Below are 27,558 nucleotides of genomic sequence, written 5' to 3' on the forward strand. Positions count from 1 at the left end.
TATAACTCAATTCTGTTGTCCATGGCCATGGGGTAGGGTCTCGGTGCTCGTATTCCTCCAGTCAAGATGAGTTCTCTCTCTCTCTCTCCCTTTCTCTCTCTTCTTATTCTCTTCACCCAACACCACGAAACATGGGTTCCCCCACTCTTTCCCTTTTTAACTAATTTCATAGCATAGATGCCGTGTATTTTTTATTTTTATTTTTTTACTTAATTAAGAAGCTAACTTACCACCCAGTTGGTCTAAAACCACCCAGTCGACGTGTGTGTTCAAGAGTTCCATTGGATTTCTTTTTTTCCAAGACATTATAATTGAAGATTTGATCACCTTAATTTGATTACAGTGGTTTGAGATGATTAGACAGTATGTAGAGATGAGAAATTTAAATAAATGTGTTGTTACCATTAAGGTTTTTCCTTTCACCCATGGTTTATGAAATTATTTCTCTTTAATAAAATAGATAATCTCCTGAGTGTCAAAAAGTATGAATTTAAAAATTGGCTATTAAGTTATTCAAGCTGTTCCATACTGATAAGGTTTTTTTATTTTGTTCCAAATAACCATGTGAGAGAATTGGATGTGACTTAAATTTTATATTACGAATATCTCAAGTTTCAATTCAAATAGAATAGGACAAAGTTTTTCTCCACTCATAGAGGATGGTTCACGCACCATCCTACGGTTCACAAACCCCTATAGGGTTTTAATATATATTCTCCTAAAACATCTTTGCGATACCCTCTCCCACCTATTCACAGTGGGCGGAAGAAAACTCGGTCCAACAGCATATGCCAAGTGAGAAAATAAAGTACTAAGAACCTAAGAACTACAAGTGGGTGTATTAACATTTACAAATGTTCAAAAAATACAAGGGAAAAAGATTCCCGCACCGACATTAATTGTGGGGATTCTTTCTCACATTTTCTTACATCCTAACCATGTAGGATCCACACTGACATTCTCTTTCCTCCCTGACAAAGTGGGTTTTTTTTTGTTGACAAAATAAATTTTTGCATCGAGATTGGTGTGCGTGCACGAGAGATTTCTCCTACTATACACTCGTGGCATGGGAAACCCTCTCCTGAAATACAATGACGCATGGACATGCATGTGAAGATCCATTATTTTCTACCCCCTCCGGCAATAAGTGAAGACTGTGTCTGGGCGTGCCGGCCTACCCCCTCTATGTCTGGGGGCAGAACATTTTCCCCTATCTATGGCTCTTGTAAGGAATGATAAAAAAAAAAAAAAGAATGAGGTAAAATGTACAAAGGATAAGAATGAAATAAGTCTACTTCTTTACCAAAAAAAAACGCACCACTTTTACAATTAACTACACCGGATATAAGAACATGCATGTCCCACACTCCCTCTCCTCTGAAACCCCATATTTAGGGATTGGTAACCTTGTTCCTCCATTCGCCCACATTAGTATACTCAGGCCTCGGAGGCAACCCTCTCCCAATGTATAATTTTGAAAGAAAAAAATAAATAAATAATGTAATTAAATAAAATACAATTGAGCTACATTCCCTGATATAATACTATTGATGGTATTTGCACATGTGGGTACTTAGATGGGATCTGATTTTTTATTTTTATAGTTAGGCCCCAATTAGGAGAGTTTTAACTCATGACCTCTTAATTTGAGTGGGATCTGACTTTTAATGATAGGTAAAGCCCCATGCACCCTCTCACACTTAGGGTGCGTTCTAGGTTGATTCACTTTCTAAGATGATAAAAACAGATGTCTTATAATGTGAAATCAACCTAGAATGTATTCTCGATCATAATGTATACCAAATATAGTCTTATTGTGCTAAGTTTGTACCTAAGCTAATTCTTTCCCTTGCTAAAAGCCTAAAAAAGATTAAAACACCGGATAAAATAAACAAAATTTTTGAACACCAAATTTTTTTTTTTGTAAAATTGAAAACAAGTGAAAATTCAAAGAGAAAACATACAATACCAGCTAGGTGAACCATATACATATATGATGATCAGCATGACTAATAATCTAATATAGAGCATCATTGTCCTCTTCCAATTCAATGGAGAATTTTCCTAATTAGCATTGCCACATGATAATCAAGGAATTAAAACTACAGTTTATAATCAAACCTGCACTCATTTTCTCCAATATTTTATTCAAAAAGATTTGGTGGTGGTGGTGGTGGTGGTGGTGAAAGAATGAATTGACTTTTACAACCCCTTCGGCCTCCCCCGTTTTTTGTTAAAAGAAGCTAAAACAATGGCAACAAAGATGAAGAGGGAGAAGGTTCAATTCGTTTCTTGTTTTCGTAAGGATATATTCTTCTTCTTCGTCTTATTCCATTGTTAGTTTGTTACTAATTTTATCGTATAAAGTTGTAGTGGGAACCGTCTCTTAAAACGGAGCACGGAAGACATTCCAACTTTCTTTAAAAAGAGTCCTATTTTTAATAGAATGTAAAGTTTTAAACTTGACCAACAAGAAACAAGAAGGAAACCAAAAAAAAAAAAAAAAAACAGCAAAAAAAAAGGGTCTAATAATAAGTTTCCCTGTACTGTACTCCCCTTCGTCTTTATTCTGGAGAGTGTTTCTCTGATTCGTTCATTCATTCCTTCCTCTGATAACAACAACACAACACAACACAACAAAACAATGGCGATGGAAGTTGAGATGAGACCCAAGACTAAGATTGTCTGTACGTTAGGTCCTGCATCAAGGTCCGTTCCCATGATCGAAAAGCTTCTCAGGGCCGGTATGAACGTCGCTCGCTTCAACTTCTCACACGGTTCTCATGAGTATCACCAAGAAACCTTAGGTAATCTTAGGACAGCCATGGAGAACACTGGGATTCTCTGTGCGGTTATGTTGGACACTAAGGTATTACTCTACAAAACTTCAACCCATCAACAACACTACTTGTTCTTCCTCTTCTTTTTCTGTTGTTTTACTTGTTTCTTTTAATTAACTCTCTTTTTTCTTTGTCTGGGGGCTTGTTTTTTCTTGTTGATGTTCTTTGTCTTAACTCTGTTTTCTGATTTTCTCTTCTGGGTCTCTCCTGCAGTGTTTATTTTCTTTACCCTGTTTCTTGTTGGTTATCTTTGATGCAGAGTTGTTCTCGACATGGTTATTTTTGGTTTTTCTCTGTCGTGTGTTTATGCCATGCCATCTGTTCGCTGATGGATGGATGATTTCTTGTTCTATTCTCCATCTGGGTTCGTCTGTTTCTTTTTAACTTTTAAGTTGGGTGTTTAAAGTCTGTTGTTTTGTTTTATTCCATTACTTCCTCCTCCTTCGGTCACTATGCCAAGTGTATTTTGTGTTTGTGTTACTAACCAAATAGCAAGAACTTCAAAAGTCTCCAAGGCTGTGTTTGGATCACAATGATCCAAATAGCCTCGTGATCCGGATTTTTTTTTTCTTTTTGCATCTCCTCAATTACCATCTTAAACTCCCAATCCAGGTCTCCCAAGACAGAGTGGGTTTGGAGAGACAACTCTGTAAATTTTTGGTGGACGTGATTTGCATTAATTGTTTGTATAGAAGATCGTATAGTAAAATCTAGACAGCTTAAACTCATATAACTTATTTATTGGATCGTGGCCTTGTTGCTCCCTCGAAGTTCAGATTGGACTACTTTTGTATGTTACACAAGGGAACCTAAAAAAAAATAAAAATTGTTGTGGATTCTGGTTTTGAGGATTCATGTTTAGATTGCCTCCAGTGATGTTCAAAATTATAATGACAGCTTATTATTTTTAACTTGTTATAGGTTTTTATTTTGGATCCTGATCATCTGAAACTTGGTCAAGTATTCAATTGTGTGTGTGTTTTGATAATTAAATATTCAATGGAGTTTCACACGTTATAAATTCATTGTGGCATCAAATTAATCTTCCATGTTTTCTTGGCTTCTAGAGAGACGCAGCAAACCCCTATGAACGACTGGCCTAAGCTTCAATATATTGATTGATTCTTCTCTTGAAGGCTTCCTGAGTTCTAATTGATTTTTTCTTAGTTTTTCAAATGTTCTAAACCATTTTTTTATATATATATCACAGGGGCCAGAAATTCGTACTGGGTTTTTGAAGGATGGCAAACCCATCCAACTAAAGAAGGGCCAAGAGATCACTATCTCCACCGACTATAGCATCAAGGGTGATGAAAACATGATCAGCATGAGTTACAAAAAAATGGCTGAGGATTTGAACCCGGGAAGTGTGATACTCTGTGCTGATGGCACAATCACACTCACTGTTCTGTCTTGCAACAAGAATGTGGGTTTAGTTCAATGCCGCTGTGAGAATTCTGCCCTCCTTGGTGAGAGGAAAAATGTAAATCTTCCAGGGATTATTGTAGATCTCCCAACACTAACAGAGAAAGATAAGGAAGACATACTACAATGGGGGATTCCAAATAAGATTGACATGATTGCTTTATCCTTTGTTCGCAAGGGTTCAGACCTTGTGGAGGTCCGAAAACTACTGGGCAAGCATGCAAAGTCCATCCTTCTCATGTCAAAGGTCTGCAAGAGTTCTCTAATCTCTTAGAAAAGAATTTTTGACAGGATATATAATACCAAGATGAGAGAATCTCTATTTGATGGTCATGCATATGAGGAGTTTTTTTTGTCAAAATAAACACAATTTAGATGATTGGCCATCTGATCTACTGACATTCTTTGCTCTCTCTTGCTCTCCATGAATTTAACATATCTTTGTTTTGGAAACTCAAAAATGGTAGACAGTTCAGGAATGTTATTTGATTAAATGCTTATGACCATGCAATCCAGTGTAGTTTTTTGATTACGAGATAGACTAGGGTGAGACCGTTGACTGCTACCCTCTCTGACCTTATATTTTTTTGTGGCTGTGTAAATGTTTGTCAGTATCTCAAAATCATGATGTTTCCTTTATTGTTTGTGATGTTTTAGGTTGAAAATCAAGAGGGGGTAGCCAATTTTGATGATATACTGACCAACTCAGATGCTTTTATGGTGGCACGAGGTGATCTAGGAATGGAAATTCCTATTGAGAAGATATTCTTAGCCCAGAAAGCGATGATATACAAGTGCAACATGCAAGGGAAACCTGTAGTTACAGCAACTCAAATGTTGGAGTCCATGATCAAGTGTCCACGGCCTACAAGAGCTGAGGCCACCGATGTTGCTAATGCAGTGCTTGATGGCACAGATTGTGTGATGCTCAGTGGGGAAACAGCTGCTGGGGCTTATCCTGAACTGGCTGTGCGAACAATGGCCAAGATTTGCATAGAAGCTGAATCCTCCCTTGATTATGGAGCAGTGTTTAAACAGGCTATGGAAGCTGCGCCTGTGCCCATGAGCCCATTGGAGAGTTTGGCATCTTCAGCAGTGCGGACTGCCAACTCCATAAAAGCAGCTCTGATTTTGGTTCTAACCAGAGGGGGAAGCACTGCAAAGCTTGTGGCCAAGTACAGGCCTGTAATGCCAATCTTATCTGTGGTGGTTCCTGAGATAAAGACAGATTTTTTTGATTGGTTGATCAGTGATGAAGCTCCGGCAAGGCATAGCCTTATTTTCCGGGGGTTGGTACCTGTTTTGACTGCAGGGTCTGCAAGGGCATCTCACACGGAATCAACCGAGGAAGCACTAAAGTTTGCCCTTCAACATGCAAAGGCAAAGGGACTGTGCAAGATTGGTGATGCAGTTATTGCATTGCACCGAATAGAGTCTGCTTCTGTAATCAAGATTGTGACCGTGAAATGATTTTGACTGCAGCCTCTCTTTGGGACTCAATTCATGAGAGTTGTGTATGCTGGTCTTTATATTGAGTTGTATGATTGTTTAGCATAGGTTTGGTTAGAATCATGATTTTGAGCTTTTTATTATTTATGGTGTTTGTGAGAAGTCAAACAACAGAGACTTTGATTCATTATAGTACCAGCACAATTTTTGTGAAAATGAAACATTTTTGTTCTTACACACGAGGAAGTTCTCTTGAAAAATGCTTGATTATTTTCCAAAGGAAAGAGGCATTAAGCCTAGGTGCCTTGTGAAGTTGGTACAATATATTATATACCAGCAAACATGGAGATGAGGTGAGCTGCTTAGTAGGATATTTGATTTTGAGGTATCAAGCTATTAATGGAAGACTATATAATGGTGCAATATACAAAGCCAGTGTCCAGTTTCCAAATGTTTGTCCTTGTAAAAATGTTCAACGTTTGCCAATCCTTATTACGTTTCTTATTTCTTGTTCTAAGGTGCATTCTGACCCTAACTTGCACTTGGTCATATCTCATGATTTCCTACGCTCTTCTAAGTTACCACATGGACACCATATCATTCAGTATAATGTGCAAGGAGAATCACTACTAGTGCCTGCAGTGTGAGGAAAGTTTTAATACCTCATTTATCTGTCATTGGAAAATTCTGCAGGAGAGCCTTGGAAATCAGTTTAGACGGTTCTGGTAAAAATGGGAGTCGATTTACTTCTGGATCAAAGATAGAAGAGCCTGGAGGTGATGCAAATTCCATCATTCAACTGGTTAAACCTATTTCGTTACAAGTAAAGCAAAGGGCATCCCTTCAGCATAAACTGAAGGAGACTTAACGTTAAATCTAAATAGGTCCGTGTTGAAAGGCATCACCCCATTCATCAAGGATACTCTGGCCCTTATACCTCATCATCTTACCAATATTTTAGTTTTGTAAAACTAGAAAACGGCGTCAACACAGTTCTTGGTGTTCAGAATTCAGGAAACAACTGAGCATATATCATGATGTAATGGTTGCAGGTTGCCTGCATCATGACTGTTGCAGCTAAGGAGATGGGGGCAGCATCTTCTTCTTCTTCCATTTGGTTCCCCCTTCCCTTCCCCAGATGGTGGATGACCCTGTTATTTGGGGACTTGGCCCATCATCAATGAGCTGGCTACTCAATACTGCGGTTTGATGTCCCCCTAGCATCACTGATGCTTCTCAATTCTGTGAGTTACATTTTGTATGTTGTCTCCTGTGGATCTATTTTACCTATCTGTATGGTGTTGGTTAGGTCTGGAGTTTCAGGCTTTGCTTGTATCAGGGATTTGTTATCCCGATCCTTCTTTCCCTCTGATCTCAAAAAATATGAATGAAGGACCTACTTAAAAGCTTAAGTCTTTTCCTTTCCTCTTCTTTTTTTTTTTTTTTTAGTTTCTCATTTTTTATAAATGAGAAATCCATACGATCTCAACTCTCGGAATTGTAACTCTTCCTTTATACATACAAGCACAATTTTGCCATTCCACTCTTGCTACAGCTCTTACTTTCCTTAAAAACCCAAATACATACAATCATAATCATGCAATATATTAAAAAAAAATTGAATTAAAATAGGAATAAAACACTCAGCTACGAATTGTTAAGGCTACAATTAGCTGTCAGTTGTCGCAACTCTCAAGGATAAAATAGTTTTATTTTTAAAAACAAACTGCCAAAGCTGATATAGTTTTGTTTTAGAAACTCCCCTAGTATGTCGACACAGCAGAAGATGATGCTTCAAATTTCAAAATGGACTTTCTCAGGTCAATTGGATATGGGTTCACTTGTCTTCTGATTTTTCATCTCCAAACCCTCTCACTTATTGCCAGGGAAGGGAAGAACAGCAGATACCTGCTCTCTCGGTATCACTGCACTGCACTGCACCAGAGAAGTTCTGAAGGGGGTCTTTCATTAATTACAGCAATTTTCACCAGGATCATATATTTTATTTGGGACAAATTTCATTCACCTTTAATCTTAAAGAATGGTTTCAAAGCGCAAAGATTTCACTAGTACTTCCTAAAAATCCCTGCTGCTGTTTTTATTTTTTCCAATCCTGTGAACACTTCAAAAAAGAGCTTCCATTTATGTGTAAGTCAATGAAAATCCTTTCCCTAGGAATCAATACTGAAAATTTGAAGTGATACCAGAAACAGCAACAATGGCTCTATCAAGGAATTGGTCCTTGCAGAAGGATCCCTTTTCTGTTCATACCTAAATTTTAACTGGCAGGTCAAGTTTAATGTGGTGTGTCAATAGAAAAGCAAATTCAGATCACAAGGAATTCACCCAAAAAAACCAAAAGAAAAAAAACACATCAAGACCTTAGAGAATAGACAAGAAGGGAAAATTGTACTTAATCCTTGCAAGATCATAATTCAGCAAACAAAGGACTATGACTATGTACAGAAGAAGAGACACCAGGTCAAGAAGGATAAAAGAAAAGATGAAGATAATGGATGCTACATGATGAGTATCTTCAGTTTTCGTCTGTTTGAGAAGCACTTCGCGAACCCCCTGGGGATTAAGATGATTCTGAAGAATCATTCCCACCACTCTGAGATCCTGATAAAGAAAACAACCCATTGAAAGGCCATGGAATGGAAACCCAAGACCTTCTCCCATTCCCATTTCCCCCCTCACTTCCCTCTCCACCACTTCGATCAGTGCCATGGCCACTGCTACCACTGCTGCTCTCCACCCTGTTATCCCTATTCATGAATGCATCTGAATCAAGCTTGGATTCATCAGCTGGCATCTGAAACCTACAAACTGGGCAAGAACTATGAAGCTCCAGCCAAGGCAGAATACAACCATTATGGAATCTATGCTTACACAGCATCTCCTTGGCTTCTGCACCTAGTTCAAAATCCTCTAAGCATACCGAACACTGCATGCTCTCCTCAATTTTAACAGTAGGCATTGCTTCAACTGCCTCTTTCTGTGCTGGTGCGGTTCCATATCTGTTTGGATCATTCTCTGCCAAGTGCTGCAGCAATAGATCCAAACCAGGTCCAATGAAGTAATCACCCAAGGAACCAGAAGCATTTTGACTCTGGCTATCAGATTGGTTCAGGTCGAAGGAGCCCTGCAGAATTACTGCCTGGTTGAAAGGATTGATTAGGATAACACGTTCTCGTTCTCTTTCCCTATCGCTCTCTGAATTGTCAGATTCAGATGTGATTCCAGCACGAAGGCCTTGGAGCAATTCAAGGATGGCAGCTGAGCTTCTTCTCCTCCTCCTAAGGATGGATTCTATCACCCTCTCTTGTTCTGATTCTCCCCGTTGACTGTCATCGTCGCCTTCTTCTCTTCTGAATCTTCGGCGTCGAGGACCACTACCCATCATTCCCAGCAAGATGGGAGCCCAAAGGGAGAGTGCTCGGTCAGAACCCAAATCGTTGTCACCACTATCACGGTCTCTTCTCCTATCCATTTCTTCCACAAAACCACTCTCGCAGAATGGACATTTGATCTCAACTTCCATGACAGGGTTCACAATTTGAGAGCACATATGACACCAATATCTAGCATCCAACACTTCCCCCATCTCTACCTCTGCAACTCTTGACAAGCAAAGCAAATAAGCAAAAATCCAAAAAAGTCCAATTCAGAATAACAGGAAAATAAAACTAAGTTCCAGCAAACATAAACACACACACACAGAAAGACAGACACAGACAGACAGAGAGGGAGCAAACTTTTTGTAATGAAAAAAAAAAACAATTTAGAGACAAATTTCTGCAGGTTCAAAGCCCATAGGCAGAGAATCCGATGGTTGACAAGCTGACGGCAACCGGGGAAAAAATTACATTAGAAAAGAAATGAAACAAGCTAGACAGATACTACAGATATGAGAGAAAAAAAATTAAACAATAAAAGATGAGAAGATTTCTCAACTTAACAGCAATTCCACAAACAATCAAACCCAAAAATTTCACTAACAGAGATTGATATACTTAATCAATTGGAAAGAACGTTTTACAGATGTCTCTATCCTCAATTGGATACAAAGTTGTAACAGATGTCTCCACCAGAAGAACAAAGAACTATTTCTATAGATCCAGAGAAGAAGAAGAAGAAATTGTGCCTACCCAAGACTGGAGATCAACAAGTGAAGTTAGTCGAAGGCCCAAAGACAAAAATTGAAAAGTAACAGTGAATCCAACACAAATTGCAGGAACAAAAACAAAGGAGCAGATGATGTTTAAGAAATTGGTAGGTGCCCTTAAGAGTTAGGCGAGAAAAGATTGGAATGTCCCAGGTTAGCCCCATAAATATTGGAAGAGCAGATTGAGAAGCAACAATTTACGCTTAAAAAACATGAGATAAAATTGAAAGGATTAAAAAAGACAAATTTAAAAAAACACACAATTGGGTTTGGAATTTGAGAGAAATGCTTACCTTCTAAGTTGTAATGGAAGAAAAACCAAACGCTTATTAAGAGCTCTGCTATCTATTATTGTTTCTGTGGATTTGGTGAAAGACCAAAAGGAAATCTCGCTCCCAGAGAACAACAGCCAACCGCGTCTTCTTTTCCTTCCCATATTTTATTTTTCCCTTTTTATTATTATTATTTATTTCTTTGTTTTCTTTCTTGTCATTATCAGTTTATCGTTTTTCACCCTTTTTTTATTTTGGTTTTTTTGGGAACTTATCAATAATTGATTAATTGGTTTCATTTCCCTTATTATTATATTTTACCCATATTCTTTTATTTTTTCTCTCGCTTTAAATAATTCTTAATTAATTTGTGTGAGAGAATTGGATGGCATTTGGTGGTGGGAACATCATATCGTTTTCTCGTAATATGGGAGGACCCATCTCCATCTACCATTCTACTCTCCGTCTCTTCCCATAAAAAATAAAATAAATTGTAAAAAAATCATATATAAATGGGTTGGTGCTCTCTCTGCATGGGAGCGCAGAGACCATGCGTGCGTGCAATGGCATCTATTGGGACAGGATTTTCATCATTCTTGGGGTGGGACGGTCATTTGACCCCCACTGTGTCTAGGCGTGGCCCTTGCATTCCATGCATATAATTTTTTTTCATTATATATATACTTTTGTTGGAGGAAAATGATCTCCACACTGCGGGTGTCATCCTCTCGTTGGCTTGACGTGGTAGATTCCATCCCACATTGACATCATGTTGATCCCTATCTATATTTTAAAGAGTAAATTAACCAGATACAATCTGTTGTCATTGTCCATGGTACCATGGCCTACCATGATTTTAGTGCACGAATCAGGTATCGGTCACTTTCAAAATCAATACGATATTGTATGATATAGTATCGGCACAGATGAATTAATTTGAATAAATTTACCCGTGGTTTTGCTTTAAAAAATGGGATTTTTGACCATTTTACCCCTTATCCGTACCGTTTCAGTTAGGTACCATTTTACCCCTCATTGATATGATATCAACTAGGTGTCAGTTTCGATCAGCTTCAAAACCGTGTAGTATCGAGCGATCCAATTCCGATACCTCAAACCATGTGGCCTATCCAACGGCCCAAACTTAATAAATAAGAAAATAAGGTACCATTAGATCTTGATCCGGCGGCGGCATTGGCTGATACTAGAGGAAAACCGGTGGTGGTTTTAGCCAGCGGTATCATACTATCAGCTGTAGCTGGATCTCAGTGCCAGTTGATTGTAATCTATAATTAATATGGGGCAATTTTTACCACCGCCCCCCCCCCCCCAATCTGATCCCAATGCGTTGGGTCCTCCTACCCACACTGACGAGGAGAGGGGTAAGTCATTCATTGATGAGTATTGAGTTCTGCCATATTGTGGAGGGAGAGGGGTCTCATGTGGAAAAAAGTTCTACCATACCATACCATACCATACCATACCATTAGATGGATACCATAACTCCTTAGATTTTGCTGCATGTCAAATTTTGTGGCTTGTTTGTTGGTTCTTCATTTGTACTTAGAATAATCAAATCATTTGAAAGCCGACAAGGAAACTCCCACCTTTGGGCTGTGTGGCCCTTGCACCAACATAGGAACCAATGAAAACACATGAGAGGGCATCCAACAGGGTTGGAAATTTTCAATTCACGAGGGACGAAGCGATCATTTCGCTTTTCTTGTGTTTGGATGCAAAGATGAAGATTGGTAAATCTATGATTATGAGTTTTCTCATATTGCAATTTTTTTTACCTTTCAAACATTTAGGTTGCGTTTGGTATGCATTCTTAAAATATATTTTAGGTCGATTTCACATTCTCGGATGATAAAAATAGTTGTTTTTATTGTCCGAGAATGTGAAATCAACCTAGAATACATACCAAACACAGCCTTAATATGGTTTCTTGTTATTTTCATGATATTTATGACGAAAATATGATACTACTATATAAAACTGAATGAAGGCTTACTACAGTTGCATAGTGGAACCTGCACTTGAGAAGCTTTTGTATATTCATAGTTACCAGGTTTAAAATTCGATTTGATTCACGGTTTTATTAGTTGCAAATCAACAAGCCAATCCTACTACTAAATTCAATTCAATGGCCTTCTCAATTCATGACACCAATTTGTTACACTTTTTTCTTCTTTTTGGGAGAGGGGGAGACGTCAATTTTCTAAGTTCTCAAAATTTTAATTGGCAAACTAAATTACTTTTACCTGCGTGATACATGAACTGTAATTGTTTAATTCATCAACTCTATTAACAATAAAGATAGATATTTGATTAAAAAACTGTAATATTTTTTTGATTGTCTTGTCTTATTTCCAAAAGTTAAGTATATCATAGGTAAAAAATGTATTCAAAATAATTTGAAAGTAACTTTCCATTATATCATTCTTGATAACTTCTCTTAAATTATTTGTTTTTCAAGTACATATGAAATGATAGGATTATATCCTCATTGACAGAACTGTGTTACATAAAATGGGAAAAACTTTTGTTTCACTACATTTGCTTACAACAAGATTTTCATTGAGTTATGTTGAGTAGTCCAAAATTAGATTTGCTGTGAATTTGAACAATGTAATAATTTGTTGGATTTATGGAGAATCCAGCAACTATCTCGCCAACCAAAAACAATTAAAAATAAAATTGGTTTAGTTATTAAGAAAAGGCAAAGTTCACAACCATCAGGTTCTTAAGTTGGCATGAATGCTGGCTTCTTTGACTGTTCTCACTGATAATCCACTGAATCCAAAATCTGAAAGTTATAATTTCTGATATCTACATCAGATGAGATGCTGTGTCCAGTTCTAGAATAATGGCGATGGCACCATCGTGTCGCCAGATTTTTTTTTTTTTTTAAAAGATGCAAATAACAAGGACAGGATCCACGAACGAACCAGAAGAAAGAACGAAGATAAAATGGCAAAAAGGTCCTCCTGAGAGAAGGAGACCCACAAGCCTAGAACATTACCAAAAAAAAACCCACAAGCCCAGAAGGGGATAAGAAATTAGTACCCACTTAGCAATACTGTGGTGTGGGACAACAGTTCTCAGACCTATATATGCACGCACAAAAGAATATAAACAAGATTCACAATACCATTCCAACACCTTTACATCCTGAATCACTGTGAGCGCATCCTTTGGCGGATTAACATCTCAGTTTGCGAAACCATAATATCATGATTTCATTTGCCTAAAACAAATACTTTTTCCCCCCCTAAAAAAAAATACATTATCCATTGCAAATTGACTCAATAGTTTAGGCTAGTCAATCACAATGAATTTACACATTGACATTTGACTACAATTTGCAAACTGATCTACAAATTCATTTTTCGCATAGTCAAGTATGATCCTAATTCAGCACTTTCTATATGGGCAGCAAAATGGTAACAATCAAAGGAACGATATCTGGTCTGGTTGAATAATTAATAATGGTGTAAATGCAGGCGCCCCTCCCCCCCCCCCCCCCTGACACACACACACACACACACACACAAATCTCCACACCCCTCCCCCCAACCGGGGAAAAAAAAAAAAAAAAAAAATTCGTTGGAGCTCATGTATCCTTTCTAAATATCCAGATGTAACTGAGATCAGATGGTTAGGATCATCCATCAAGTCAAGTTTCTTCTGTCTAATCCCTAACAATGTCAGTTATCCCAGTCAGTTGTCCACTACTACTCAATGCTCTATACAGGAGTTAACCCTATTTGGACCACCTTCAAATCATCACCCTACAGCAGTTGGACGGTCCAGAAGAGAGCTCCAGTTCAGACTGTCACTATCCAAGGGCCATCGAGATCCATGATCATGTACACAAAAGTGGCAGATCGGATTTGAGTTACCAATGAAGAAAATAATCTACCATCACTAACAGAGATCTCTGAAAATAGTATATTCTTGGTGAACAAAAAGCCCTTGCTCTCTCTATTTGATCAATATGGTACCACCACATTCGCTCCCTGAAAACAATGGCTCACAATGGGTAACTGTCCCACTTCTGTACTCTACCTGGCCCAATCTGAACGAAGAAATGAACATAATTGGAAATGATACAAGATGGCAAATGCATGGCCAGACTCCACCAATCAAAGTACTCCAACTGTGGAATACCAATCAAAATTGGATGGCTCTAGGTCTTGTTTAGTGCACTCTCTTCCTGCAAGTGTGGCATCGATATGAAAAGCATTAATAAGAACAAACAGAAAGTCAGAAACATATGTACCTTCAGTACAGCGTAGACTGAATTGAAACCACTTTGCAAAGTTACACTATACATAGTGGATGAACCAAGACCTTGCACAAGGATAGGTATCTATGGCAGCCTGCATGTGATTCCTGAGCCAAACTCAACCTAAAGTAGAAAAATATTGCTCCCTAGACAGTAGAAGATGTGGAGGACACCACTGCAATATCCCTTCTACAAATTGAATACATACAAATTCTATCAAGTACGTTTCTTTTGTCCGGCAAACAGGATTCATGTAACCGACCCCATTTGGCTGGGACAAGACTTGGTTGAGTATGGTTCTTTATCATTTTCAAATAAATAACTAAACATGGATACCAATGAAAAGCTGTAACATAAAAGATTGAGGAGAAAAAAAAATCAATAAAAGATAAGAGCATCCACAATCTTTGTCCATGTCAAGACTCGGGACTCAAGACTCAAGAAATTGATACTCATACTGGATGAAATTAAATTCATGAACCTCATGGGTGTGTCCAACCTCTGTGAAAACCAGACATCACAAAATCAATCCTGTAAAGCTGAGTCACTTTACCCTCTAGAAGAATCAATCCTGTATGCTACACTTGCATCAGGCTATAACTTCCTGGAAAACAGTTTTGTAAACACTACACTCCCTTCCTGTTTCACTTCTATGTAAATTACCCACTCATCAGATCACATGATCAAAGCTTTTCTCAGCGGTAAGTAGCATAGTGCAACTGATTTTCCATACTATCAAAAATCGAACTTCACCTAGTAGGAAAAGAGTAAGAGGAGATGGCCTCAGGACCAAAAACAGGATCCCAGAAAGCCTGTGCAAAAATACCTCCACAACAATTGAATCCCTTCAGCAAAAGTAACATGTTTAAACCAACTTAACCGCAACTTCCTGGCATTGCATTTTGCTTTCCAAAAATGAATAGTTGGATACAGGTATGGATCCATTGAACCACCAAGGTAACACGGTAAGACAATCATATCAGGGGCTCGATTTTCAGAATTGTCTTGAAGAGCATTTATCAAAACTGTGAAATCATGTATTTCAGCTAATCAGATCAACAATTAATCTCAGGGGAAAAAGTGCCTGTTACAAGAAGCCTAAGATGCCCCTGATTGTTCTTTGGATATAGAAAACTTTTCCATGGGTATTTATGCTTTAACAAATCAACTTAAAACATGTGCTTTACCACATATTTTTCTGATTTGTCAGCACAAGGTGGATGCACCTTTTGTTATACCAACTAAAAATTTTCATTGACAACACTAGATTGTTATCATTTTTCTAAGCTGAGTCAAATTGAGCCTTTTTAAGCAGATGAAAGGGGGGGGGGCAGTCCCAAGTAGTTACAGCACTGTAGGGTTTAAATATTACAGTAATTAACGAACAGAGGCAACTATCAAACACAGCAGACAGTACTTACATCAACAACCTGAAAAGATTTGCCAATACATGACTTCACTTGTGAAGCTTCAGCAGTTGATGTCAACTCCGCATCATCACCAAAACTATGCTTATGGCCCTGCAAATGAGCATTGTTCACTCACACTAAATGAGACACAGACACATAACTAACATCTTAAATAATAAGACCACCATAAAGATTCAGAAACACCATATTGAAACATTGTGTCTCCTCAACATGGGATCTCACATACTTACGAGCTATCAGTGTCAATAAAACAGGAGTACACAAGGTGTGAAGGCCTCCTAGCACGTGAGGCGCACACCTGACTAATACGAGGTGCAATTTGAAATACATAATAATAAATACAAAAACAGTTAGATCTAATTCACATTGATGGCATAAATTTACTTAAATCAAAGTAATCAGCAACAAATAATTTAGCCAACGCAAAAGTTAACTACATTGTTTAGAGGATAGTTGGAATGAAAGACAGCAAAACCTTAGCTCCATAGCCTAACCGTGCGCATGCCTTAATGGGCTGCTGCCTGCGGGCAGCAAGCCTACAGCCTGCAGCCATGGGCTGCTGCCCGTGGGCCTTGGGCCTAAAGGCTGCGCAGGGAGTGCCTGTGGCCTGCGCATGTGGGTTGCATGCACCCCCTTGTTTTCCCTCCAGTTTAACATTTAAAAAAAAAAAAAACTGATTTTTTCAAAACAGAAATTTTTAATATGTTTTGTTTTTGGAGGAAGAAGATGGGTGAAGCGATTCTTCCCTCCACCCACTTGTAATTAAAATTGTGATTTTAATTTATGGGCTTGGATACATGTTATCACATGTGATGTGGTGGTTCAATAATTGAAGGAATAATTAGATTCTTTATTTAATTATTAATGGATAATTACAATTAGCACCAAATCCATTAATTAAATAAAGAGCCAATTAAATTAGCAAATTCCAAATAACTCCCTATATGATAACAATTTATCATATACAACCCCCCGCTAATCAACACCATCATTATGGAATCTAGGGCATGTACACATGTACTGCCAAACCCCAATCCATAGTACATGTCCATATAAGAGCGTCTGTGCATCTGATCGGGTCTCGCAAAACTCAATAAAATACTTTGTTCAAATAATTATAAATAATGTATCATTTTATGTAAAATAAATTTTGCAAAACCATTTCCAAAACGGTACTGGATCCAGATTCTGATCCGACCATGCACAGACAGTCTCTATCTTGGTGTTCCCTAATCGGGCGGTGGTGACCGTGTTGGATAACTCCTTCACTCATAAAGTGTTCACGAATTCCCAGAACACCGATTTTGACTCGCTTGAGTCTCAGTCATTGATGAACCAAAGAATGCGATCACACTTTGCAGTGACAGGGTTCCCTCAGGTACAGGGTGTCGGTGATATCTGTGCTGAGGAGTTTGAGGGCATCTGGGATTGGCATGTAGAACCTTGGTAGCACCATTGGAGGTTCAGATCTGTTTGCTTGGAGCGCTCACTGGAGGAAGAATCACTGTCTATTGGAGGAGCAACACTTGAGGCTCACCAGGTTAGCAGTTCTTTATTAATTCCTCAGTTTATTGATTATTAATATTTATGGGATGCGAAAGAAACTCGAATCGATTTAATTCCGCTGCGCATTCGAGTATGGGATGGATCCTTCTTGCCATATGATGGACTAGAGATGAATTTCTCCGTCCCTATTGTGATAATTAATTTTATGGGATGCAATAGGGATGGGGAAACCCTAATAGGGATGCACTAGGGTTCCCATGGGCGACCATGGGAAACCCTAAAATTTAATGGGGCACCCATGCGACACCATGGGATAACCCAGGGCGTGCAAAACCCTAATTTTGTAGTATATTGGTTTCTCTAGGGAACCATGTCCAGATCCTGTCGGCTGACATACACCCAAGTCATGTACTTACCTATTGCATTAGTTAGAATCATGGAATCATGAAAGATGGCCCACTGTCGCAGTGCCCTTTCACTATCCATACCCTAACGTATCTGGATAGATGCAAATATAGAGAAATGTGACAGTGGTCTTGGCAATGTCCTATCGGCGTATGCGGGGCATATCACACAATCTCTACATTTATCTTCACTAGGAGGCCATGGACATGTCTACCGATTAAGACTAGTCCATATCATACATGTATTATGATTAAAGATGGATTAAACAACTCTCACATACATATCATGGATGGAATAAAATAACATAATTAATCAACATTAATTAAAAGTGATTATGGGATGGCGGCATTTTTATCAGAAGCAATTAAAGAATCCTCCCAATAAAAATAAAACTAATAACTTTGGGTGCATTTATATGCCATGGATGCCACGCCTTGATCATCTCCTCCGCTCGATCACGTCTTCAAAGTAGGTGATTTGCATCTCCATAAGCTTTGAGCGCCACATGTGGATCACCATCTACATGCCCTGAGAGTCCTAACTCTTCTAAAATTACAATGGAAACCTAGAAAAAATTCTATACACTTTCCTTTCCATAATAATAAAGAAATCCCGTATGGAGAAACCCTCCCACCATTTGGGCTGCCCATGGGGTGGAGTACATTTGTTTATAAAAAAGATAGGGGGAGAGAGAGAAAGAGAGAGAAGCATCACATCCACCCATAACCCCATGTATCACATACATAAACAATCCATCCATTTATTAGAATGCCATTCCCATAATCACATCATAATATAATTTCATGCATGGGCAAAATTACAGAGCATGCTTTATTTAGTCAACTAGAGCAAGCCTCTACAATTGCAATTGTCGAATAAAAAGGGTTATGCTTTGAATGAAAAGAACAACCCAACCACAAAAGTGAGTGTTAGTAACATTCTGCGAGATGCAATTAAATGAGGCACAAGGGGGTACACCCCTCGCATGAAGTGCAAGATACATGCACGAGGCACACAATTCAGTTACACTGAACTTTTAAGCATGTCAATGAATAGAATGGCCTTTGTATGACATATAGCATGGTGCAACACATATCCCAGGAACAATCTATATGGAAAAGCTTTAAATACTCCCATAGGCCTTATGAAACATCCTTAATCAGATCGATGGTGTTTTGTGGATGTACTTAAACATATTTATAGTACATACTGTTATGATAGAATAAATATTGACAATTATCCTCTAAAGCAGCTTGGGAGATCATCCGTCAGAAAGGTCCTTTGGTTCCTTGGAGAAATCTCCTTTGGTTCAAGTATCACATTCCTCGTCATTGCTTCACGGCTTGGGGGGTCTTCACCAACTGTCTCCCAACCCAATTTTCTTCGGAATCGACAGATCTCAATTTCCCCCCTTTGTGGCCTTTGTTGGAACAATATAGCAGATTCCGATCATCTTTTCTTTGATTGTCCTTCTTCTGCTGCCATTTGGAAGGGCATCCTCAACAAATGCTGGCCTGCTTCAAGATAAATCCTCCCATTCGCTAGAGAGTGGATTTGGATTGATATGACTTTTGGGGGATCCTCTATCTGTGATTTGGTCAGAAAGATGGCTTTTTGTGCAGCATTAGACCACATTTGGATGGAATGCAATATCAGGAAATGGACTTCCAAATCTCGGTCCTATCAACAGATTTGGGATTCCATTTCCTTTGAAATTAAAGCAAAGCTGTCTGCAGCTCCTCCCTCTTCTTGTCCTGACACCCCAAGGAACAGGCTCATTGTTGTCTCCTGGGGTCTCTCTTCTGTCTCCCTTGTAGCCTCTGTACCTCCTCCGTGAGGTTTGGCTTCTATTTTTGTTGTTGCTCCCCTAAGGGGATCCCTGTATTTTTTCTTCTCTTTGGTAATGAATTTCTTATTCATACAAAAAAAAAAAAAAAAAAAAAAAAAATATTGACAATTAGGCTGCATTTGTATTGGGGGGGGGGATTTCTAATATTTGCTCTTGTTACTGTCTAGAGAAAAGAAAAGAAAATTACAGGAAGGATCTGTGAGATGATTTTATTCCTCACTTCGCTTACCCTGTGCCCTGAGATTATCTTATTCCTCAACTTCTGTCAACTTGTCCCTCAGTTTTCTCTTCCCACAATTTTCTGAAAAAATGGGTGTAAGCAAGAGCCAGCATTTAACTTTTCACTAATATGAATAATTTCTTGCACAAGGTCTGACTTTGGCGTATCCTGGAAAATACACCAAAAGACTCTAAAATAGGACTCTCTTAGAATCCACCTTCAGCTCTGAGAGGAGAGACCTGATCATAAAGCTGCTGATAGCAGTAGCATGTCCAGATGAAGTCAGAAAGCTCACAAGTTGGGTCAATGATCTCCCCATTTTTTTTCATTCCGTCGGAGCTTAGTCCCCTCTGTTACCTGCTTACTGAGAAAATTCTGTTCTAAGGTTTCAGGAGAAGATAGTGGGAGAAGAAGAAGAGGAAAGAATGTCTGCAAGAAGTGAATTCCCTACCACTTGACTCGTTTATTAAATTAATATAACCTGAAGATAGAATGACCAAAAAATCATCTACTTTAATAAGTAACCCCAATAATAGTAGCTAGTATAGTAAAAAAATAAAGAAATAATAAATATAAGAAGAATTTTGTTATTCTCCACAAACTCAAAGATGATTTACCTGATATCCATTATCATGAGCATCTTCAAAGAGAGATGAGTAGTAAGCAGGGTCATAAATAGAGCCTCCTAATGTACTGTCAAAATCAGATCTCTCTCTAGCCATGGAATGAGCTGGAGGATTCACAAAACTATTCCTTAAATCAGAATCTTCTTCTTGAGAAGCTGTATTGTCTACAGATGAAACTCCCAATCTATACATCTGAATCCATAATAATGAAGATGCCAACCTCACAGAGAACCCAACTATTTGCATTGAGAGAGCAAGTTTCACTGAAAAGATAAGGAAGGTTCCGTACGACTTAGGAGAAATGTTCCTGAGTAAACAACATAAAGATGATGAAAGTGTATACTAAAGACTGAACAATTATAAGAATAAGATGGGAAAAAAAAATTCAAAAGGTGAGATATTAGGGAATACTAAAAGGTTCCATGGATTATTAACATTCATTACTCAAGACAGCAGCAACAATTAATCAGTGATCAAATACATCCTGCTCAGCTGATCAGGTTATCTTGACATACAACCTCAACCCAAATACATGGCCAGCCACAGTTTCTCAAACCAACTCAAACACTGAACCATTTGGAACAAGCAGCAGTAATTTGACAATTTGAGTTACTGAGGCCTAGGCAAAACCTGTTCTAGCCTACTCTTCCCCTCTTGTGGCTTTTGCTAGAAAGCTTCGCAATGTAAAGGAGTCCCTTAAGAGCTGGAACAAGGCTACCTTTGGTGATATTTCCAGTCAAGTTGCTGATTGCAAGGAGAGGCTCCTATCAGTTCAGGTGCAGCTGCAAACTGATATGCTGAATATTTCTCTGGCTGAATCTGAAAAAGATCTCACTGTGGAGCTCAATACTTTGCTCTCTAGGGAAGAGAGCTTCTTAAAGCAGAAATCAAGAATCAAATGGCTTGATTTAGGCGACTCAAACAATGCTTACTTCCATCGGTCTGTCAAGGCAAATGTCAATGTTAACTCCATCACCCAGCTCACTTCCCCTGATGGCTCTATAGCTACCACTGTCAAGGATATAAAGGAGCTGGCTGTTAAACACTTCAGTGACATTTTCAATGCTCCTCTTCCGGATCATGTTCCTCTGCAAAGTCAACTGCTAAACAAGTTTATTCCTGCCAGCCACTTGGAAGTTTTGAGTTCTATCCCCAAAGAAGAGGAGATTTTAGATGCAATTCACTCCCTCAAGGTCTCGGGGGCTCCAGGGCCGGATGGTTTCAGCATGGGCTTCTTTCTTGCTGCCTGGGATATCATAAAGGAAGACCTCATAGTAGCCATTGTCAGCTTCTTCTTTAACCCCAGTCAGATTAAAGGGGTCAATCACACTTTCCTTTGTCTTATCCCGAAGAAGGAGGGTGCATCCTTGATGAATGACTATAGGCCCATTGCTCTCTGCAATATCATCTACAAGTTTATTGCAAAGATCTTAGCCAAAAGACTCAAGAGTGTTGTTGATCTGCTGGTCAGTGAAAACCAATCAGCTTTCATCCCAGGCTGGAACATCTCTGACAACATCCTTCTTTGCAATGATTTAGTGAGAGGGTTTGACAGGAAAAATCATTCGCCCTCTATTCTCTTGAAGATTGACATTCACAAGGCTTTTGACTCTCTCAGATGGGATTTCATTTCTCAAGTTATGCTCAAGATGGGGTTCCCTATGCCTTTTGTCAACTGGATTAATCACTGCATTTCCTCTCCCAAGTTCTCCGTCCTCCTTAATGGCAGCCCGCCAGGTTACTTTGGTGCTACTGTAAGCATTCGGCAGGGGTGCCCTTTATCTCCTTACTTGTTCACCTTGGCTCTGGAAGTCCTCTCTAGACATTTGCAGTCCTGTACTGATCAGCAACTCATTACTCCTATGCCCAAGTGCAAAGCTTTAAAGCTTACCCACCTTGCTTTTGCAGATGACTTGATGATTTTCTCCAAAGCCTCCATAGCCTCGCTCGAGTGTATATTGTTTTGTCTTCGTCAATTCCATGCCACTTCAGGGCTCCGCATCAATCCTAACAAATCCCTCATCTTCTTTGCTGGTATTCCAGAATTGGACAAAAGGGAGTTTCTAGATAGCTCTGGATTCCTTGAAGGCCATCTACCAGTCATGTATCTGGGTCTCCCTTTGATCCCAGCCAGGCTCTCTGCTCATCACTGCACTCCCATGTTGGATCTCATCAGGAAAAGGCTTCAGTTATGGAAAGCCAAGCTCCTTTCCTATGCTGGTAGACTGGTCCTCATCAGATCTGTCCTAGAAGCTTCCTACATCTACTGGTCCGGCATCTATAGGTTGCCGCAAGCAACCATCAAGTCCCTGGAATCCTTGTTAGCTGCTTACCTCTGAAAAGGCTCTGACACGCCTAGGTTTCTCTACCCTCTCAAATGGGCTTCAGTCTGTCTCCCAAAAAATGAGGATGGTCTGGGTATCAGAAGGATCAAAGAAGCCAACCGGGCTGGTATTATCAAGCTCATTTGGAAGATAGCCTCTAAGAAAAAGAGCATTTGGGTTGATTGGGTTTACTCGAGACTCCTCTGGCAAGACTCTATTTGGACTGTTACTGTCTCCTCTGAGGCTTCTTGGGTTTGGCGCAAGATCCTAGAAGCTCGTCATCTAGTTCAAAGTCACATCCACAATCACATAGGAGATGGGCTCTCCACCTCTCTTTGGCTGGACAACTGGCACCCTAAAGGAATATTACTCCACCTTGTCACCCCAAGGGTTATCTATGCTTCGGGTCTTCATAGGAAGGCTCGGGTGGCTGATATTCTCCATCTTGATGATTGGGCTCCCCCCCAAACCTCCTCTCCGCAGTTAGCTCTTATCTGGAGTGAGCTTCAGTCTATCAGCAGAAGATTGCCATCTAGGGGAGATAGTGTCTCTTGGAATGCTAACAGCTCTCCTACTTTCTCCTCTAAAGGAGCTTGGAACCTTATCCGGCAGTAAAGGTCCGATGGCTATTTGGAGGAAGCTTCGTGGTTCGGGCATCACATCCCTGTGCAATCGCTTCACCGCTTGAGGGTATTCACTGAATGTCTTCCTACGCAAGCCTTCCTTCGCAGGCGGTACATCCAGGTGTCCAGTTCTTGCTGCCTTTGTTGGAGCAACTCGGAAGACTTGGCTCATCTGTTCTTTGATTGTCCAGTCTCCAAGGCCATATGGAAAGGCATCCTCTCCAAATGCTGGCCTGCCCAAAGAAGGATTCTCAGTTTCTCTAGAGAATGGATTTGGGTTGACATGACCTATGGAGGAACTTCTTTGTGTGATTCAGTGGGAAAGATGGCTTTCTGTGTTGCTCTTAGTCACATTTGGATGGAGAGGAATATTAGGAAATGGACCTCCAAATCGCGTACCTTTCAGCAGATATGGGATTCCATTTCCTATGAAATCTCCTCAAAGCTGCTGTCTGCCCCTCCCTCTTTTTGCAAGGACACCCCAAGGAACAGGCTTATTGTTGTCTCCTGGAGTCTCTCTAATGTTTCTCTCTCTTCTAGCTCCTGTTAGCTAATGCTCTCCTAGCCTTGGGCTCTTGTATTCCCCCTTTGGGGGCCGTTTCTTTTTCTTTAGTAATTATATTCTTTATTCACCCAAAAAAAAAATTTGACAATTTGAGAGTCTAAGGTTATTAATATGATTCAGCAATGGACAATTATGTTAATAGAATTGTTCCTTCTCAATGCAACGCTTTAGGATGGGAATTGTCTACCCAAAAAAAAAAATAATAATGACAGCGGATACTTACCAGCTGAGAAGAGGGTGATGCTACCTCCCTACCTTCATTTGTCTCATGCGTAAGGAGGATGGTGAATCTGTTGAGGCCCTTTTCCTTGCATTTTTGCCCAAGGGTATGGCTCCAATTCCCTACAATGCTTAACCTAAATTGTACTTTCCTCAAAAATGTTGTGGAGTTGATGTGGTTTTGGCAATTTGCTCCAATGGAACTCAGGGATATTTCCCTAAAAAGCCACATTATTAGCAATCTTCTGGTCCCTCTTAGAGGAAAGGAACGCTCCGCTGTTTCGGGATCAGTTTTTAACGGTGGAGGCAGTAGTTGAGACCAAGGTTCTAAAACTAGGGTTTCGACCAGCCAGAAAACGAGTTCGTCTCGATTTCGACCATATCTCGCTTGAAGCCTGGGACTTCCAGGCTAACTCGAACTTGGTTTCGAGGCCTAGAAGTAGTTTTTTTTTTTTTTTGTCCTGATTCTTATTGTGTTGCCTATTTTTGACATTTTAAACTCACTCCATGCATTAGTTTCACATAGAGAACACTACAAATATTGTGGTTTTGATCCAAGTTTGATACTGTATATTGTTTTTGGACATGGTATCGAATATGGTTTGACCGGAACATAACTCCTTCAATATAAATGAGATTTAAGCAATCTTGGATTTGTTAGAAAGCTTTGTTTTGATAGCTTTCCAACAAGTCCAAGATTGCTTAAATCTGATTTATATTGAAGGAGTTATGTACCAGTCAAACTTAATTTGGTGTGCACGAATGCTGTCAAAATCGCTCTGAATGAAAATATTTTTTGGGACATCAAAACAAATGAATATTTTACCGCACTTTTGGTTTTTAGCAATGTTTTACCATATTAAGAGTTATGAAATTTTTAGATTTGAGAAAAACCCCAACATTAGAAAGTTGAAAATTGCACATACGGTCAAAAATCCAGTTTTGTTCTTGTTGGAATATGGGTATTTGGGTATTACATGTGACATGGGTCGATCCATGATATAAGATTGACCCATGGGGTGTTATTTCTATTTTAGTTATTTTCCCTTTCCCAATTCTATTCTAGCTCTATTTAACTAGTTAGAATTAGAGTTATATTTGGGCTGTGACACTGTTCACGTGAACAGTGTTTCCCTGTGTAATCTCTTTTATTATTATTATTATTATTATTATAAATAGAGAGCTTAACTGATCTCATTGATTAATCAAGCCATTCACTTATTTCTACATGGTATCAGAGCCTAAACTCGATATCTGAGAAATTAATTCTGCTCTCCTCCATCGTCTCCCTTCACAATTGATCTCTCCTAGATCAACTAACCCATTACCCTAAAACCCTAAATCAACCGAGACCCTCCTCTCTTCCCTTCTCTCGTTTCCATTATTTCATGGGGGCAGTACTTTGAGGTGATCTAAATATGATCTAGTACTTGCCCTAGAGTTTACCTCCTTTACTTTATCCTATTTTATGATCTCCATGCACAGTGAGATCCATGTTTGAAGATTGAAGAACTGCAGATTTTATTTTAGAAGACCTGCAGTTTTTTTTCTCGAAGATTAAAGACCTGCAGATTTATTTCTCTGGAAGACCTGTAGTATTTTTTCTCCATGTTTGAAGACTGAAGCACTGCAGAATTTAATTTAGAAGACCTGCAGATGTTTTAAGACCTGAAATTTTTTTTCTCGAGACATGCAGATTTTTTTCTCGAAACCTGCAAATTTTTTTTTAGAGACCTGCAAATCCATATTGTGCGAAGATCTGCAGACTCCTTTCCTCTTTTTTTTGAAGACCTGCAGCTGTTTTAAAACACCTGTAGCAGTTTTTTATTGAAGACCTGCAATTTTTTGAAGATCTGCAGCAGCTTTTTTGTTGAAGATCTGCAGATTTTTTTGTAGGAGTGCAGTATTTTTTTGAAGACCTGCAGCTTTTTTTTCTGTATACAAATCTGCAGCTTCTCTTTGTTTGACAACACTGTAGTTGTTTATTTATACAACCTGCAGAGTTTATTTTGAAGAACTGCTGCCTATTTACCTATTGCAGAATATTCTGCAATTTCCTGCACTTCTCGGTTACTGAAGTTTTATCAGTATGCCTGATTCAGCTGCATTCACTGCTACCACCAACACTGGCCAATCTTCTACACAAGGGACCCATCATGATTATCCCTCTTTTCCAGTCAGCCCGATAAAGCTCGATGGCATGAATTATTTACTTTGGTCTACACAAATGTTTCTTTCCATTGATTCAAGGGGCTATAAGGGATATATATATGGTACCACTGTCAAACCAAGTGAAGCTAGTACATTACAAGACAAGTGGAGTTCCAGCAACTCTCTTGTTATGGCTTTTCTTCTCAGTGCAATGACTCCATCCATTGCCCATGGCTATACACTACTTGATTCAGCGGCAAAAATTTGGAAAGCTGCTAAAGGTACCTATTCCCAGGTAGGGAATGATGCACAAGTTTATGATATTCAACGAAAAATCCATGCAACCAAACAGGGTGAACTTACTTTATCCGAATACTATCGTGAACTCGAGTCTTGGCAAGAGCTTGACTATTATGATAACTTTCACTTGATTGTCCTTCCGATATTACCAAATTTCAGCTTAGGGAGGATAAATTCAGAGTATACACTTTCGTGGCCTTAATGTGGAATATGATCAGCTTCGGTCTCAAGTTCTGAGTCGTTCACCTTTTCCCACTTTGGAGCAAGCCTACTCTATGATACAATTGGAAGATACTCGTCGTTCCACCATGTTACCAATTACACAGCCAGAGAGATCTGCTTTAATTTCTTCTAGAGGTAGCTCTTCTAGTACTAGTAAACGTTCCTCGTCTGAGAAGGAACCTCTTAAATGTACTCATTGTGGAAAGGAACGACATACTGTGGATTTTTGCTGGAAGTTACATGGTCGGCCATCTGACTCTTCTGATGGTCGTAGTGGTGGTCGTGGTCGTCGAGGCCGTGGCCGTGGTCGTGGTGGCACACAGGCCCATCTTTTTGAAGCTACTGAAACAGCCCCTACTACCACACTTTCTGCAGAGGAACTTGCTGCCTTTCGTCGTACGATGGCTACCTTCGCCTCTTCATCTGCACCTGCCTCTACCTCGACTGTGGTTCCCTCTTCTGAATCGAACCTTGGTTTCTCCAAACCAGGTATTTCTTTTGCTGGTCATTGTGCTTCGGCATTATCTCATCCTTGGATAATCGATTCCGGAGCCACTGACCACATGACTGGTCAATCCAATTTATTTTTTCGTTATTCTCCCTGTTCAGGCAAAGATAAAATTAAAATAGCCGATGGTTCTCTTTCCTCTGTCTCAGGGAAGGGAGCCATCCA

The 27,558-nt window shown here is 39.3% G+C and overlaps 3 protein-coding genes across 9 annotated transcripts in view; 1 reads left to right on the forward strand and 2 right to left on the reverse strand.

The window, feature by feature from the left end:
• The first annotated feature begins 2,616 nt into the window (after positions 1–2,616).
• On the forward strand, positions 2,617–5,949 carry LOC122644241 (pyruvate kinase, cytosolic isozyme). Its single transcript, XM_043837872.1, has 3 exons — positions 2,617–2,869; positions 4,051–4,512; positions 4,923–5,949. The coding sequence occupies exons 1-3, from the start codon at positions 2,645–2,647 to the stop codon at positions 5,733–5,735; spliced, it is 1,500 nt and encodes a 499-aa protein (XP_043693807.1). The 5' UTR covers positions 2,617–2,644; the 3' UTR covers positions 5,736–5,949.
• Positions 5,950–8,059: 2,110 nt separating this feature from the next.
• LOC122644192 (E3 ubiquitin-protein ligase SIRP1-like) lies at positions 8,060–10,193 on the reverse strand. 3 transcript variants are annotated; one of them, XM_043837805.1, is made up of 2 exons: positions 10,176–10,193; positions 8,060–9,335 (listed from the first exon to the last, which is right to left on the reverse strand). In XM_043837805.1, exon 2 carries the CDS (start codon positions 9,319–9,321, stop codon positions 8,296–8,298), a length of 1,026 nt encoding a protein of 341 aa, XP_043693740.1. In that variant the 5' UTR covers positions 9,322–9,335; positions 10,176–10,193; the 3' UTR covers positions 8,060–8,295. The 3 variants fall into 3 exon arrangements, with proteins under 3 accessions (XP_043693740.1, XP_043693738.1, XP_043693739.1); XM_043837803.1 differs by lacking the exon at positions 10,176–10,193 and adding an exon at positions 9,866–9,927 and having other exon boundaries at positions 8,060–9,329; XM_043837804.1 differs by lacking the exon at positions 10,176–10,193 and adding an exon at positions 9,866–9,903 and having other exon boundaries at positions 8,060–9,337.
• Positions 10,194–13,983: 3,790 nt separating this feature from the next.
• LOC122641416 overlaps positions 13,984–27,558 on the reverse strand; it is a 55,594-nt gene continuing 42,019 nt past the window's right edge. Inside the window, exons 3-5 of one of the 5 annotated variants that reach the window (XM_043834646.1) lie at positions 20,473–20,788; positions 15,867–15,965; positions 13,984–14,373 (exon numbers count right to left, since the gene is read on the reverse strand). In XM_043834646.1, the coding sequence (XP_043690581.1) occupies positions 14,347–14,373; positions 15,867–15,965; positions 20,473–20,788 (442 nt within the window). In that variant the 3' untranslated portion in view covers positions 13,984–14,346. Of the gene's footprint in view, positions 14,374–15,866; positions 15,966–19,717; positions 20,220–20,472; positions 20,789–27,558 lie in introns of those variants that run through there. The other 4 variants (XM_043834649.1, XM_043834648.1, XM_043834647.1 and 1 more) reach the window with 4 other exon arrangements.

The sequence above is a fragment of the Telopea speciosissima genome, chromosome 10 (genome assembly GCF_018873765.1).
Source record: "Telopea speciosissima isolate NSW1024214 ecotype Mountain lineage chromosome 10, Tspe_v1, whole genome shotgun sequence".
NCBI lineage: Eukaryota > Viridiplantae > Streptophyta > Magnoliopsida > Proteales > Proteaceae > Telopea > Telopea speciosissima.